Here is a 16,824-nt window from a genome sequence, read left to right on the forward strand (position 1 = left end):
CTTCATCAAAATTTTCCTCCCAAAGCAGCAGAACATGGTTTGCTTCTTCAATGTAGGGATGTAAAGAGGATTTCATGTAGTTTTTCCACAGCAACTTACATTCTCTGGTCTTGGAGAATTCCTATAAGCACAGCAGCTGGCATCCACCCTTGGTGTAATTCTCCATCAATGCACCTCAACCTCTTTGGAGGCCACTGAAGCTGGTGCCCAAGGACACCAGCTACGGGTCTGCCGGGTTCCCTGAGCCCATCCCGCTCTTAAGGGCCACAGAACAAGACCTTCTCAGGGGGCCGTTCTGCCAGAGCCTGCCTGTTGGGCAACCGTGAAAGGGTTTTGTCCTGTGTTGCCCGCCGACTGTGGATTGTACACCCTCGAGAACTACGACCAGCCTCCAATCGCTTGGACTTGAGGAAGGATGTGAAGACACACCATTGCAATGCATGTGTTTGTTAAATTCATTTGTTAAATTTGGCTGCTTAACATGTATAGTTTAATGTTACTATCCTTAGCATCCTTTTTATTATTTTATGGTGGTTTATTTTTTTAAATACTTTTATTTTATCAATTTATACATTTATAAATAAAAGAATAATTTATTTTATTCTACCTTGTGCACCACACTGATGGCTTTTAGCAGATGAGGTGATTTTTTAAAATTATTATTTTGCCTGCCCTTGTTATGGAACGTAATATGAGTTACATATTAGACGATTCAAGGTCCTTTCAGAAAGCACTCTGGAGTCTCTAGTGACATACACCTATCCTATATGGAACGTCATTTCAAGGTACAGGTCTGCAGTGCATAACCACACACACACCTTGCACCTGTTTGAATTGTTTAAGAGTGCTCATTCTCTTTATTGCACCTCTCCTAAGCAACGGTGCTCAAACCAGAGGCAGTTTCAGCTTCTGCTAAGATGACGCAAACGGTTTGCTTGATGGTACCACATTCCTTTACGCATGATTTTAGCATTCTGAGGCCAAATAGTGGTCCCTCTTTCCAGGGTTGTTAGCAGTGACCTCATTTGCCTGGAATAAGAATGCATTGTTCTTGTTTATATTGTGTTTTACTGCATTTAAGAAAAAATACTTTGTGTTTAATTAATTGTTTTTATACCACCCAGAGAGCTTCAGCTGTTGGGTGGTATAAAAACTAACTGAATAAATATTTTTTTTAAAAAAAATCTAGGCATCTTTATTTATTTATTAGATTTACATCCCACCTTTTTTCCTTAGAACTCAAAATGGCTCACATCCATCTCCTTCTGTGGCTCTCCACTGTATCCCCACAACAACCCTGTGAGGTAGGCTGGGCTGAGAGTCTGACTGGCCCGAGGTCACCCGGTGGGCTCCATGGTTGGGTGGGGACTAGAGCCCAGGCCGCCCAAGTCCCAGACCCACACAGCTAACCACTGCACCATGCTGCCCCATCCCATGTGCTCTTGGGGCAGATGTGTGAGATACTGCCTTCGGAGAGCAGCTTAGGCTGCCGGCTGCAGGCACACGTTTTGCATTCACGCGCGCCCTGCACTCTCTGCTTACAAATGCCCCCATCCCCCGCAGCTGGGTGTGAATAATATTCCTTGCACGCCCCTGTGCGTGTGTCACTGCAGAAACCTGCCGACTGAAGAATTCTCCACGCAGCCCACGGAGGACCCCAGACCGGCAAGCTGCTGCTACAGTAAATCTGCTAGTGCTCCAGCATTTTCTCTCCTGTAGTCTAGAATAATGTCGACGTGGTGACAGCACTGGTTTACTACAGCAAACACAGAAGGAGGCCCTAAGCGACCCTTTTAACACTTAAAAGCACACACAGCAGCACTGAAGTCGTAACAGGAACCACACTGCCCAATATCCCACGTATTTACTAGGGCATGAGTTTCCTGCATGGATAATTCCGTTGCAAAAAGCTTTCCATTGCTCCCCAAGATTTACTTACGGAAAAACAGGTGGATCAAAGATAGATTTGATCGCTCCAGCATAGATGGATAAGATGGATATTATGACGCAGGCCAAGAAGAGCGACGCGAGTTTGTTCACGTATTTCACCCCCACAAAGACCACCACCACCATTAATGTGAGGAATAATGTCCCGTACACTCGCATGTTGTTCAGGGTGGTGCTGGAAGCGTCATGGGCGCCGGTGGGGTGGAAAATGGCCGCTTGGGGAAAGATGTACGTCTGAAACAGTTAGCATATTGCCTTAAGAGTCTACATTAAAAAGCAAGCCGTTTAACAATCGCACTTGCACAAGCATGACGCCAACCTGCATCACGATGCTCCACAGACACCCACGCCCAGGCGCGCGCGCACACGCGCACGCACACAGCTGAAACAACAGGAAGGCTGAACACCGCTCAGTCACACCCCTGCTGCAGCAGCTGCAGGCCAGGCAGGGGCCCGGCTCCGTCCTCAGCGGGTCCTGGGATGTGAGGGCAGAGCGCCCTGGCCCGCCCTCAGCGCCAGCATGGGTCTTGTCGGGCCACCTGCAGCTTTGAAGGGCCTAAAGCAGGTTAAGGCCCCACTCTCCCTTGTTCCACACAACTGCATTGTTCATTTATTGATTGCATTTATCTCTTGCTGTTTTTCTTTTTAAAGACCTCAAGGCAGCTTACACAGTTCTCCTCCTGTTGCTCTCCATCTTATCCCCACAACAACCCTGCGAGGTAGGCTGGGCTGAATGTCTGCGGCTGGCCCAAAGTCACCCATGGGGCTCCATGGCTGACTGGGGACAGAACCCAGGTCGCCCCAGTCCCGGTCCCGCGCTCTTCGTCACTACCCGCCCTGGCTCTCTAGATGCGCCAAACACGTGTATGATGTCTGGGAAGACCCCAAAGCTCCCTTAAAGTCAGGGCAAACCTGCCCCCACCCCAAGGCGCTTTTGGACTCCTCTGAGCCCTACCCGGCATGCTTCCCAGGCAAGGCAACCCAGCAAGCCCTGGGAGAGGACGGGCTGCCCACCTGTACTTTGGGGTGCAATTATTGAATTGTGAGCAAGCCCAGAGAAACATCAGGCATTAGGAAACAGGGGTGCAACCCGAGGCAAAGGGCCCCGGCCATGCCGAGCTCTCCCCAGGCAGCGTCCCCGCTGTTCTCTGAAATACGCACGGGGATGCCTCTGCAACGCGCCTCCACTCTCCGAAGCCCCGGAAACAGTGGAATAACCCAATCTGTGTGAACTATCAATGATTCTAACTCGTGGCCTCTTTCCCCAGAACATCTTGGCTGCTACTTACCAGCAGGATTTCAATGGCACCAAGGATGTACATCGCACCTGCGAAGGTCGTCCCCAAGTAAAAACAGAGCCCCACAGCTCCACCAAATTCAGGGCCCAGCGACCTGGAGATCATGAAGTAGGAGCCGCCAGCTAGAAAGTGAAATTGCACAAGTATTTCTCTATCCCCCAGGATCAAGGCAACAGCACATTATAAATGACGCGTCCAAAACAAACAAACAAACAAACAGAAAAATACTGTTCTGACATTTAATTGCTAACCTGTCTTGTAGTATCCATAACAACCACCATGCCTTTAAGGAAATTCAAATCAATAGTGTTTTCAGAGATTAGATCCGGTCAGTCGTCCTGCCTACACAGAGTGTTTCGCACCATAAACCAGTAAGTTTTGGGCTATTTATCCTCAAGAATTTAGACATAAACTAAGACTTTAAGAGTGGATTTCTGAAAGTAAGTTCCAAAGATTTGTCCTTTTAAAAAAAGCATCTTAGGATGCAGACTATATGACAACATAAACATGCAAACACATACTTAAAAATTACTTTAAGCAAGATAGGAAACCAATATTTTCATGGCCATGAGGAATAGAAACTTTGCTGTAAGAGTGCAAACTGGATATGGGAATATTAGGAGATGGTAGGCAGCATTGAGCGGCACTGCAGGGATTGTTTGGGTGTGATTGTGTCCCACAGCCTATAAGTCATAGAACATTATTGCTCTCCTAGCATATACTCCTAGTGTGCAATATATTTTGTAGCACCAGCCTTACAAGTACTCAAGCATCCAAGCTGTTCAAAACCTGAAGTCCAGCGGCCCCACAGAATCAAGACAGGCACTAGTGAATTTCCCACCTTGAAGAAATTTGTGACAAAGAATGTCGAAAACACATTTAAGCTGTTTCATACCAACTCTGGGACAGGTGCGGGCAACCTCTGGAGGCCAAGGGGCCATTTCTGACCCCCCCCCCACTTGACCCCACTGGAGGCCAGAGGCTATGGTGGATCCCCTCCCACCAACAGGAGGGCTGAAATTGCTAAATTGGGCCCATCCACAAATAAACTATATCTAACTTTCTTGGCATGCCGTAGCAGCTTAAACAACCTGGATTTGCAGACAAGCCAAATCCCACCCTTCGTCACCGCGGAATTTTTTGGTGGAGGTGGGCATCGGGGGCCTGCCTGGGGGCTGCCAGTTGCCGACCCCTGCCCTACCTGCAGAGAACAAAGGTGTTCAGCTTTATGGACCGTGCGTGCGGTTGCCGAGACTGGTACGTGACCCACAGCTTTTGAGCTGAAAAGGAAATGTGTGAGCCCTCGGTTTAGCACGAGGGTCCCCCGTGGCTCAAAACTACACCTATGGCACCAACCTGGGACGACTCCATTTGTTGCAATGGCGCTCATTGATATGGCCGTCAGAAGTGTCTGTAAATAGCAGCATGCAAACAAACAAACAAAAAGAGGTGGGGAAAGAAAAAAGAAAATGAAAGGTTCAGAAGCAACTCTGATGGAAACTAAACTCGCTGTTATTTTACAGTGAAGACATATTCTCCAAATTTGAATATGTGCAACGTACTTTTGGCAGATTTCCACTGGATCTAATAATTTCCTAGGAAGCAAAATGTTATGGTGCCTAGATGGTGACATGGACTCTCTGCTACAAGTGGTGGATGCCTACGGAACGTGTCGGGCTGATTTGGTGCCTTGGCTGAAAATGTATGCAGAGATGTGCACTTCTGATCTGTCTGGGGAAATGTGCCCAAGTCAGGCCTGCTTCTAGGATCCCTTCCCGTATCACAGGAGCACCTGGAATTGGTTCGGGTCCTTCCTTTGGTGTGGACTGTGGGAGAATCCGTTCCCTAGGAGACAGTGCAGGTGCTAACCTTGACGTGGACGTGCTTGCAGGGTCAGATGTGAGATTCCCAGAGACTGTAACCATTAAGCCTATGCCTGGGACGTGCGGTAAGAAGAGGATCTTGCCTGCCGGGTCAGCGGATGCGCTGCGTACACAGGCTGCCCATGCTCTCTGGCTGGGCCTGCGCTGGGAGGACAGGCCAGTGGCAGACCGAAGCCCTATCCAACACAGCGCTCCGGTCACACCTTGGGCAACCAGCTGCCGTCCTTCAGCCCTTTTGGCAGCTCGTGGGCCTCACGGCTCTTGTCAAAAGCAGGCCAGCAAATCTGTCAGGCAGCGAGGCAGCCAAACCAAACAGGGCGGGAGACATCTGGCCAGCTCATGGGTGCCTCCTCCGGGTGACCAGTAAAAGGAGGCAGAAGCAGGCAGCACGGAGAGCCGCTGTGCCCCCAGGTCGGGTACTCACACAACAGCAGCAGATCAGCACGATGAGGAAGGACTGGATCACTCCAGCTGTGCCCACGATCCACGTCAGTCGGAGGAAGAGGATGACCCCGAAGATGTTCTGCATGCAAGGCAGGTAGACCCCCATCAGGGTCCCCATGCTGGGCGACTGGAAAAGAAGGGGCAGGAGTCAACACTGTGTTTCGAAGCTGTCGCTATGTGTGTCTGACGGGGATTCAATTCCTCGCCTAGCCAGGCTGCTCAAGAAGTTCCAAAACGTTGAGAGCGCTTCACAATAAGCGGCCGTTCGGAGCCCAGGGGACAAACTTCACAAAAACCTCCACCGGCACTTCTGCCTAACGGAATAGTCACTGTATAACTCAATCGACACCCCTTTGGTTAAAATTAAATCAAACTGTGTTTGCCTGGCACAAGCACCAAGAAGAGCATTGCTCTTCTGTGATGTATGCAGAGGTTAAACCTGAGCGCATGCACACCCAAATGCGTGCCGTCGGATTTCGGGTCCCGCCTGTGGTCCTGGAACTCACAACAGAGAACCTGTGATTAGACTTTAACACATGGCAACTGTTCAAGCAAACTTCTCATGGTGTACAGGAATGGGGGGGGGTCCCTGCAGATGTTGTCGGACCTCCCACGAACCGTAGGCAGGCAGCATGGCAAACAGTCCAGGATGCCGCAGAACGTGGCAACTCTGCAGAGCATGGATATCATGGGTCCAAGGAGCAAAACAGTCTGCACCCCAATGGGACACCCACCCCAGGCTCCACTTCGTTTCCTATCTGGAGTTCCCTATATGGGAATTTTGTTACTCGGGGACCCATAGGCCCAGTTAGCTAAGCAAGCTATGGCAAAAATTTAGATGAATTTGACTTATTTCTACTATGCTCAGAAAGCGAAAGCTGCCTGGCTGGATGGACATCAAAGCTTCTCAAATACGCTTCCAGTGTTTAGTGTGCCAAGGCAGCACCTGGATTCATTTGAATACCAGAAGGCAAACCAAGTGAAATCCCATCTGGCAGCTACGCATTCCCACAGCTGCATTTCTCCCCCTTTCCATCACGGGGCGAAGAGCTGCAGGCCCACACGTGATCTGGATTTCTCAGAATTTGTTCCACCCTGCCCAGAACAGTGACATAAGAAAAATGACGACAACAAGGTTCCGCTCTAGGCCTGCTTGATTCACCTCCTGGGCTAACGGGTGGAAGCAAGGCAGGACCCGACATTCTTTGCTATGCATCTCTCCCGACTCCAGGGGTCACAAGGCACTGCAGATGAAGAAAGAGCGGGTGTGAAGGTTTCTAATCTCCTCCTCTGGCATAAAACAGAGGGAGGGAGGGGTCTGACCCAAGCCTTTGTCACAAGCCCACACACGTGTGCACACGCACACGCACACACACATTCCTTGCTCAGGTCAGGACAGAGTGCTTCTAACGTCAGTCTTTATTTAATTTTTATGCCACTCAATAGCTGGCGTTCTCAGGGCGGTTTACAACCTCTCAGCAAACTAATTAAGGAGACAGTTCTTATCAGCATCTTAGGTCCTGCTGGCCTGGGGCATTCCAGCTAAGAATTCCAGTCCCGCCTCTTCCCATTCCCAGGCGACAACTGTGGAAGGCTGCATTTTAGGAGAGGTGAGTGTGGTCCCTGCCACCTTTCCGTCACTCATTCCAAGGCTGGAAAGCCATCCTTGCGCATTTTGCCCATCCAGGCTGGCTTGTCTTTCAGCCCCTAAACAGAACCACCAACGGCAGAATCCGACAGCTCACAGTCGCAGCGTTCAATCTGTTTTCAAATTCCGAAAAATCCAGAGCACTTGTGGTATTTGAACTAATTTATCATGCCTATGCCTATTTTACCTCTGGTGTGTTCAGGCAACAGGACAAATTCCGCGATTCCAATCCCCAGTGTTGTCCTGCAAATAAAAAACCACTCACTAACGGAAGCTACGCACTTTGGATACTTTTCTCCGGGAGCCTTCGGCGCTTTCTGCTTCCTCATGTTCCTTGGCGCCCTGCGTGAGGTTTGTGTAGCTGACCAGTTTCCCAAGCAGAGAAGAGACTTTCGGGCGAATATCCAGTTCTTCCTGCGAATGAAACACACGTGAGGATTAAAATAGTAAATGTCTAGGATTCACCGAGTGAAGAACTCAAGGCATTTTCGCAGCTACTGTTACAACGACCTTGTGAAGTAGGGCAGCACGACCGTTCCCAGGGGGAGCATCCGTACCCAGCGCTCCTGTCGTTGGGCCGTGCAGGACGTTTCCCTGCCGTGTCCCACCAACTCCATGAGGCTGGCTTGCAGAATGATTGTGAAAATCCAGCCGGCCTCTTCCTCCAGGCAGGAGTTCCGGAAAGCATTCCCCTCAGATGGCTGTGCTCTGGGACAACGGTCCCGTCTGTTATGGCCTCCGTGCGAGAATAACAAACAAGAGCCCTGCAGTGTAGCACCTTGCTTGTGACACTGGCCACCCTCTGTCAGACTAACTACGACCACTGAACGTTGCTGCTGTCGCTTCGTGCTGATGGACTGACGCAACGGCCCCCCGAGAATCCAGGAGCCCAGAGGGGAGTTTAAAATTCTTCAGAACTATGGCATTTTATAGGTAGTTGTTTTGAGGTCTACTATTTTTAGCATGGTTACTTCACTTTTTTGGAAGCGTTATCACATCACGGCTTTTCATTCATTTCGTTTACAGCACATATGCACCACTAATAAGCACTAACGCAAACCAGCATGAACGAAGTGCAGGGGGGACTGGAGGTGAGAGACGGGATGTGTCTCCCAAGGCCCAAGACCTCCCGATCCAGGCAGTGCAGCCGTGATCAGAGGCCGTTCTTCAAGGTGTGCACGGAAGCCGGTGCCCCCGTTTCGGGATTCCGTCTGCACTGAGTGCCCCCGCTGTCAGCACCGCAAACCTTTTGGGGGTAGGTTAAAATGCCCTCTCCTTCGAGAAATTGGTTCATGTGTGGTGTATTTAAATCTGTTACTGTCTGTCGTTCCTTTGAAAATGACGGCAACGACAACTGTTCCGAGATCCATGTTTACCATTTGGATGCTTAGCGATGGCTTCCAGCCACCGTAAAGTAGCCGCTTGTGGGCTTGTCCTGACATTACAGGGTTCGGCCCCCAGCCTTCCCCAGCTCAGGACCAGCAAGAAGGCCAAATGCTGCACCTGTGCTATGGAGCTGGATGCCTAATGCTTGCCTTCTGCCCTCTTGCAGACTGGGCCGGGGTCCTTAGGACTGCCCTGGCTGGAGGCATCCGGTCCCTCAGCAGTCACCACCAGCAGCCATTCCAGCAGGCTGAACGAAGGGAAGGGCGAGGGAACGCATGACCCCGGCAGCTCGCTCGTCCCCCTCGCCTTTCTCTCCCCTTGCATGTTGTGCCTTTTCAAGCTGTCAGCCGGCGGGCAGGGCCTGCCTTGTTGAAACTATTGTTTGTGAGCTGCACAGAAGGCGTGATGTAAATATAAGTCCAGGAATTACAAATGAATACATGATCTCCTTCCAATAACATGCCCACCAATCCCAAAGCAGTGCCCATCACGTGCGACCAACCACCTCTCAAGTCCTCCGTCTTTTGGGTGGATGGCCAGATTCCACCATCATCAAGGAATATGAAAAACTTGGTAGATCTGGCCAAGGAGGAATCATCTCAGCAGGATGATCAGCCAAACCTTCCATTTTTCATTATAAAAAGGTGAAGCAATGAACATCAATGTCTCCATGCAGGTTTATGGCTTAGGAGGTCCTCAAACACCTGTAACCTGCAGCTTTGGCAACAGACACTGTGCTAAGAGCTTGGCACTGAGGTGAAGCAGATACCTCGAAAGCTGCCTGGACCAGGTCAGGGGATCCAGTTTGCTTAGCATCTTCTGAGCTGCCTGGCAACAGGTCTCGGGGATCATGGATTTTTGTTCTCACCTACTAACTGCTCCTTTTAACTAGCAGTGCAGGGGATCTGGGACCTTCTATATACCAATCTGATGCTCCACCATTTAACTACAGCATAAAAGCCTCTGAGAAAAAGGACTCAACGGAAGTTCTACATTCTTCTATAAGAAGTTTGTTCTCCTTCCCTCCTTCCCCTTTAACTGTGCTGTCAAGGAGAGATCAAGAGGTGAGGTGCAAACCTGTGAGGACCCATCTCCCCAGAACTCAGTGTTAGGCATGGCCACACCTCCCACAACCAGGCTGCCATATTCTCTTGTTCCACCTACCACAGGCTGACGATTCTCCTCTGTGATGCAACATGGAAGGTTCTGAGTTGACATACCCAATCCCAATACACAGCAAAGGCAGCTCTTCTTAAGGCGATTTATTTAACATGCTTAAACCACTGCACAGCCAGCATTTACTGGGCAAGTGAACTGAAGTTCTACATTTCTAAAAATATCATTCCAGCCTCATAAATAGCAATTCAAGCTGGGAAAACTTGGCACAGCCAAGTAAACATCTACAAGGGCTAAGGAACTGTAGCTGAACTCTTTCCAAGGCTGCACGATGCTTGGGCTGTGAAACTGTAGCTCAGGAACGATCCTCTTTTCCTTTGCTTTACAAGAGCCAAGCTCGCACATGAGACGCATTACTGAGCGTCAAAATGGCCAGGAGACCCTGCTGGGTGCCTGGGAGGCAGGTGGAGATGACCGGGAGGTAACGGGTTGGATGGAAAGATGCAAGCCGTCTCCCTCCCAAATGGCCAAAGTGGTCCAGCTGGAGCACCTCACTTTCGGGGGATACTTAGGAAGGAGCAAGCCCACCGGTGTCAAGAATGCGATGAAGTCCATTGAATAAAACGATTAAATAGGATATGGAATATGAGCAAGGGAAGCAACACTAATTCGAAGTGTTGGCATTAACAGGCAAAGCCCTAAATGACTTGGGGCCGGGATATCTGAGGGAACGCCCTTCGCCCTATATCCCTCCCAGGTCACTAAGACCTTTGTTGAAGGTCCTTCTCCAGGAGCCATTCCCAAATGGAGCGAAGCGGGAACTGGCTCGGAGAAGGGCCTTGGCTGTGACTGCCCCCACTTACGGAATGCCCTCCCTAGGGAAGCACACTTGGTGCCATCACCGCTCACCTTTCCGCACCAGGTATGGACTTTTTCAGCATATATTTCTAGGAGCCAATTTGGTTCCTATTCCATCAGTTCCCTGCAGTTTGCTTGCATTGCTCTCCTGCCATGAATATCTGATTTTATATTTTTATTGGATTTTATCCTTGCACTCTTGATTTTATTCTTTGGTTTCACTGTTGCCAGTTCATGCTTTTATTGTTAGCCACCCAGAGAGCCCTTTGGGCTATAGGGCAGCACATACATATAATGAATGGATAAAATATTGGTTCCTTGAATAGGAGCCAGCTGCCTGGGGAGGTGGTGGGCTCTCCCACACTGGAGACATTCAAGGCGAAACTGGACAGCCCTCTGAGTGGGATGGTGCGACTTGGCGTCCTGCAGCAGCAGGGGGGTGGACTCAATGGCCTTCATGGCCCCTTCCGACTCCACTATTCTATGGGCCCTGACTCTCCCCACTGCAGAGTCCATGCGAGGCACGCAGGCCCCTGCCCTCCGTTCCTGGGAACGATGATGCAGAGGCAAACAGCCCGTCTATTCAGATGACTGAGGAAGGCAGATTCATGGGCATTAGCTCTGGCTATCCTCCTGAGGCACACAAGGCCACGAGGCCTTGGCAAGCCTTCAGGGCCCCACCCTGGCTTTTTGCAAGCCAGGACAGTTCGCTACGCCACCTGTGGAGAACCTCCTCACCGTTCTCAAGGTAGAGCCCGTGCGAAGCAGCGAGAGGCCCCAGGACAGGGAAGGGGCAAGAAGAGTTCCAACGCCACACTTGCTGCAAAGGTGCAGCGAGGGCGGCACCCAGCGCAGCGCTGATGGCAAGCAGGATGAGTGCCACAGCCCCAGTGGCCAGCATAACGGGGAACAGAAGATACACCAAGTGAGGCCCCCGCAGTCCCGAGGGAATTTGCAACACATTTCCTGAAGGGTTGGGGTCGGAATGCCTGCAGGATTTAGAGCCCGGAAGGAAAGGGACCCAAGGCTGAGGCTTGAAAGAAGTGTCCCTGGCAGGCAAGAGGAGGGCTGCACACATGCTGCCGCCCCCTGAAAGCCGCCCCCGCCCTCCTGCCACTCTGCCCTCCCACCACATTTCCCAGACCTGAGCTGTCCCCAAGGCATGGCGGGCGGGCGGGCGGCCGGGGGGCTTATAACAGCCTTATGCAGCACCAAAAGCTTTGAAAAAAGAGGCGGAGGTGGACTCTAAGCCTTAAGGGGATTCTAAGGCTGGCACTAGGCAAGCACCTTTTATTTACCCGATACTTTAACTGCCAAGATAATTTTAAAGCCTCAGACCATTTTATGGTATATATTACATTTAGGTGCTCCTGTGCCTTTTTTCCTGTACTTATTGGTAAGATTCGAGGCTATTGTGAAGTTTTACTGCGGTGCTTTTTGTTGCTTGATTGTTGTGACTTTATTATTGTGAGATTTAATTCATTATTTCAATATATATTACATAAATATATTTAATAATGTATTAAATATATTATTATATTCTGTAACCCCCCAGAGAGCCGTTTTGGCTACAGGGCTGGCATATAAATCCATCCATCTAAAACATTTACATACCTTCTTTCACTATTGCATCTGAGGACGGCTTGAATGAGAATCGAATGAATGAATGAATGAATGAATGAATGAATGAATGAATGGGCCTTCTAGATATACCCCGGATTTCATCCTATACCATCCATCAAACCATTAATGCCAATTTCTGTCCAGTCCTTTTTCTCAACGGAACCCAGAATGTGCTACACAAAATCAATCAAGCTCCAGGCCCCCATAAAACCCTAAAGGTGCAATCCAATAGGACTGCCTGTAAGCCTTCAAACTTGGAGGACGGCACACATCTGATGCACGGCAGGAGCAACATGGAGGTAATCTTCACCTCTACACCGTGACTGCCTGCAAAAGTCAGGCAAAGTGCTGATTTCGGCCACCTCACTGTGATGCTTCGGGGGGTGGGGTGGCTGGGCACCCCTCTGCGCCCCATATTCCCCTTTATCCCTTCTCCACATTTGCCCTTATGACCCGGGGGGGGGGGGGGGAGTGAACCAGGTGCAATGCCAGGCAGGCTACACAGCCAAAGCTGTTTTCAAGATGTGGAGCTGTGACTCTGAAGCATCCCAAGACCTCCAAATATAGTCTGGGAGTTGCGGGATCGCTTTGTTTATCATGCCGCAAATACTACTGCTGCAGGACAGCTGCAATCGTCACACCCCCGCGTGCTTTCCAGAAGAGAAATGACTTTCCCATCTTTTGAAGTATTGCCAGCGACTGGGTCTGACAGGCAACCTACAGGGGGGAGCCATGGGGCAGACAGGGTGGGAGGGGGGAGCACATCTCCAAGGCGGAGGATCCGCTTCATATGCAAAATCCAGATCGATGTCCCACATCCAGCCCTGACTTTTCCGGTTGAGAGGAACTGGGCAGGACCGGTGCTTTGAGGTGCTCAGAGAGCTGGAGCAACTCCCGACTTATTATTTGCAGTTTATTATGTAAACCACCCAGAGTGCCAAAAGGCTCTTGCAACGGTATATACATCAAAGTGTTAAATAAATAAAATAGACAATACTGGACTGGACAATGTGGAGCAGTGTTCGACTTAGCACATGGTAGCTTTACTTGTAAAATCATTCTTACAGTTTTCTGCTGGTGTAATACAATGAGTACGGTCCAACAGTACAACGCCACAAACACAAACCAGCATTTCCAGTCACAAACATATGTTCCATTGTGCCATCTCAGGGGTGTGAAACCCAGTAATCCACGAAAAGCAAAGTACCATAAGCATAGCTTAATAGCGCTTGGGCGAAAGCATCCTTGCAGAATGAATACTGTACCACATACTGGTCTGCATGTTTGCAGGTATTTGCTTAACACAGGAAAGAGATGCTAAATTGCAGCAGAATTCTCCTAATTTACTGTGCCTATTGTCAATCCAATTTTAGCTAATTTTTCTGCAAGGGCTGTTTGGCATATTCTTGCACATCACCTTGCAATACTGCAGCCCGACCACAGCCCCCCATTTTCCAGGGCACATGGGTGGCTTCAAGTGGGGATGACAAAGCTGCACGGGTGTCAGTGGCCACTGATCACAACGGCTGTGTTTGCCCCAGTACTGGAGGTCGAGTGCCTCTACATACCAGGTGCTGTGGAACATGGGTAGGAGCATGCTATTGCACTCATGCCCTGCTTCTGGGTTTCTGGGGGGCAGCTGGATGGCCACTGAAGGAAGAGGGTGCTGATTAACCGATCTTTGCCTGATCCAGCGTGGCCGCTCTTCGGAGAGCTGGCAGGAGCTGGGGGAGAACCTTCAAGCTCTTCCCTTTAAGCCTGGCTGTTTTGCGCACGTGCCACAACCACCGTGCAACTGCGGAGACGGCCTTGGCCCAGTGATTGGACCCAGACAGCGCAACAAGGGTTGAATGGGAGGTGCAAACCATGGGTTGTTGCTGAAATGTGGGTGACTGTGCGGTCTGAACCTGGCCAAGACTTTGTTCACAACCCAACAACAAGCCATGGGTTCTCTATGGGTTCGCTTCATGGGTTGTGCCTGGTTAAAAGCCAAGAAACAGGAGGGTTTGGACAACACGGCCGCAACCAACAGTTCCGTGACGTCCCACACGCAACCCCTGAGAGTGACTTGTGTTTTCTGAACCCAGTCTGTGCACTGAACGTATCACAACCTGCAGAGAGAGACAAATGCCACAAGTGGGGGATGGGGAAAAGGACCACTCTTGCATACCAAGGGTGTCCACTCCACACAGTAATAAATCAATAAACACAGCGAGAGAAATACAGACACATTACTTACCTCAAACAAGGCCAGATTTCTGTCATAGTAGTCTCCTCCTTTGCCGAGGTCAGAGGTGCTAAGGAAAGGACTGCTTTCTTTATGGTTGCCATGACCTGCAAGGAAAAGAGGGGAAGAACATTTCACGGAGGAAGGATTGCTTGGAACCGAAGGGAAATGAAGACGGAGCGGGGCCACTTTCATAGTCCTCGCTCTGTGTGCATACGGAAGTGTGCTGCTTTCAGCTGCCGCTTGCGAGGGAAGACCATGACTGAGCCAAGATGCTTCCTCGTGTGCAGAAAGCGCCTCACAGCCCCCTCGTCCTGACCAGCCCCCCCCCCCGGGCTGAATCCGCCGGTGGCCAAGCACAGCTGTTCAGGCACACGCCACGCAGGCCCCTTCGTCGTGATCCGCATTCGAAAGCACCTCTGAATCGAGCTGTGTTGGGCATCTTAAAAATGCCACGAGGCAAGGAAGTTTTTTGCAGGTTTTCCATTTTTAACCAGTCACAGTTATACCAGACACCACAATACAGTATCTTAGACTGATTCACCCCAATTCATTCATTCACTTCATTCCTAGACCACCCCACTGTCGAAGCAACATGAACAGTTTACGTAGTCCATAAAAACAGGTGATAAAAATACAATAAAATCAGGAAAAAAGGAGATGATTACAACAGCTAAAAACAAGTGATAATACAAATAATAACCAGGGTGATTACAGAAACTGGGCACAGAATCCAAAGGATGACTGTTAAAGACAGGCTTTCAAATACATTTACTGGGTTCAGACAACCAGAACTGAATAGGGGCTGACGGTTTTTGAACCATGGGTTATTGTGTTGTCTGAAACCAGATGTGCTCACAAATCCTTGCTGGTTAATGACAAATGATCCCATAAGGAGAACTTCTCCTCTCCTCGGGGTGGGTGGTGGAGGGGATAGGCAGGGACGCATTATAATAGATACGTGTCACTATTCACCAAGTCACAATCCATGTGTCCTGCATCTGGAAGAAATTAAGGAACAGCATGGAAGACTTTTGATTCTAGTCTAAGCCACTCCCTGCTCTCTCTCTGAACCTCTGTCTCTTCCAGAGGATGCAAGGGAGAGGTCAGGCCGCATTTTTGGGTCGGTGGTTCCTGAACCATTTCTTCTCTTCTTCAAAATGAACACAGAGGGAGACGATTTGCAGAAGGTCAAGAGCACTTCCACTAGCAAGCGTTTGGGAAGAAATCTGTTCCCTTTCAGCAAACACAGCACCAATTTGCTCCAAGGACTCTCACTCACAGAATTGCACTGCATTGCACTTAGTTCCCCCCAGAGTAGCTCAAATGCATTTCTACTGAATGAACATTTGCAAGGACAACTGAAAATGTTCCAGGAAAATGCCAACTTTCCCACTGCCTTGGAAAGTAAATATGATGAAGAGAGGAACCCTTTGTTGTTCCACTTCACACTGGAAATCTGCGTCAACAAGGAGATGATTTGTGCAGTGCTATCAGACAAGCAACGAGCAGCCGTTGCTTTGAGTGATGCGGCTTTTGGAACATTTGCTGCAGGAATTCTCCTGCACTGCGGCTGGAAGAAGCCCCAGGTTCCAATCATTCTGCTTTGTTCAATAATGCAGTACAGTCACTTTACCAAACCAGAAACCACAGCAAATCTTTTAGATCCATGAAAGCTCAGTCTAATCAGCTGAGATTTCTGGTTTGACAAAGTGAACTTCACCAAAGGCTGCACTGGCCTTGTGCAAACAAGCTACGTGTCAGAGAAGTGGCAGCATATAAAGGAAACTGAGCAAGAGCGACAGGGGAAGTTTTCTTCTTTAAGAGGTCTAGTATAAGAGAAGAAAAACAAAAATGCTTCAGGACTAGCATCGTGTGTGAACTTATTTATAGGCTGTTTTGATTACTCCTGTCTCTAACAGGCATAAATCATAGAATCATAGAACAGAAGAGCTGGAAGGGGCCATGAAGGCCATCAAGTCCAACCCCCTGCTGTTGCAGGAGGGTTGGACCTCTGCAGGTCCTCTGCTTCTCCAAAGATCCACTCGCTCTGCCCTCATTCCAAATCACTTTCGTGAGTCCAGAATTCTTCCCTAATAAGCCGACGACAAGGGGTTTAAAGTCAAGTTCACAGAAGGGCATCCTATTTTCATCTCCATCAATATGTTGATTTTGTCAATGCAAGCAACGTGCCAGATGAATTGCTAGATGCACAGGGGGATATAACCATTTATCACACCGGCAAAAGCATCCCTTCGCCACGATCACCCGCAATTAAGCACCTGGGTAAGCTGCAGACGGGACTGCTTAAGGCATCTTGTCTCGTCTCGTCTAGTGTGTGCCTTTTCCCAAGAAGAACTTTGCAACTGCTAGTTCACAGATTAAGTAAGTGAA

General features: G+C 49.6%; 1 protein-coding gene across 2 annotated transcripts in view; it reads right to left on the reverse strand.

Moving 5' to 3' along the window:
- SLC12A4 (solute carrier family 12 member 4) overlaps positions 1 to 16,824 on the reverse strand; it is a 64,700-nt gene that overhangs the window by 24,291 nt on the left and 23,585 nt on the right. For both annotated transcript variants that reach the window (XM_044434312.1, XM_044434311.1), the window contains exons 2-7: positions 14,443 to 14,537; positions 7,503 to 7,634; positions 5,553 to 5,699; positions 4,602 to 4,656; positions 3,237 to 3,367; positions 1,940 to 2,181 (exon numbers count right to left, since the gene is read on the reverse strand). In XM_044434312.1, the coding sequence (XP_044290247.1) occupies positions 1,940 to 2,181; positions 3,237 to 3,367; positions 4,602 to 4,656; positions 5,553 to 5,699; positions 7,503 to 7,634; positions 14,443 to 14,537 (802 nt within the window). The remainder of the gene's footprint in view (positions 1 to 1,939; positions 2,182 to 3,236; positions 3,368 to 4,601; positions 4,657 to 5,552; positions 5,700 to 7,502; positions 7,635 to 14,442; positions 14,538 to 16,824) is intronic.

This window comes from Varanus komodoensis, unplaced genomic scaffold (genome assembly GCF_004798865.1).
Source record: "Varanus komodoensis strain SLA01 unplaced genomic scaffold, ASM479886v1 scaffold27, whole genome shotgun sequence".
Lineage (NCBI taxonomy): Eukaryota > Metazoa > Chordata > Lepidosauria > Squamata > Varanidae > Varanus > Varanus komodoensis.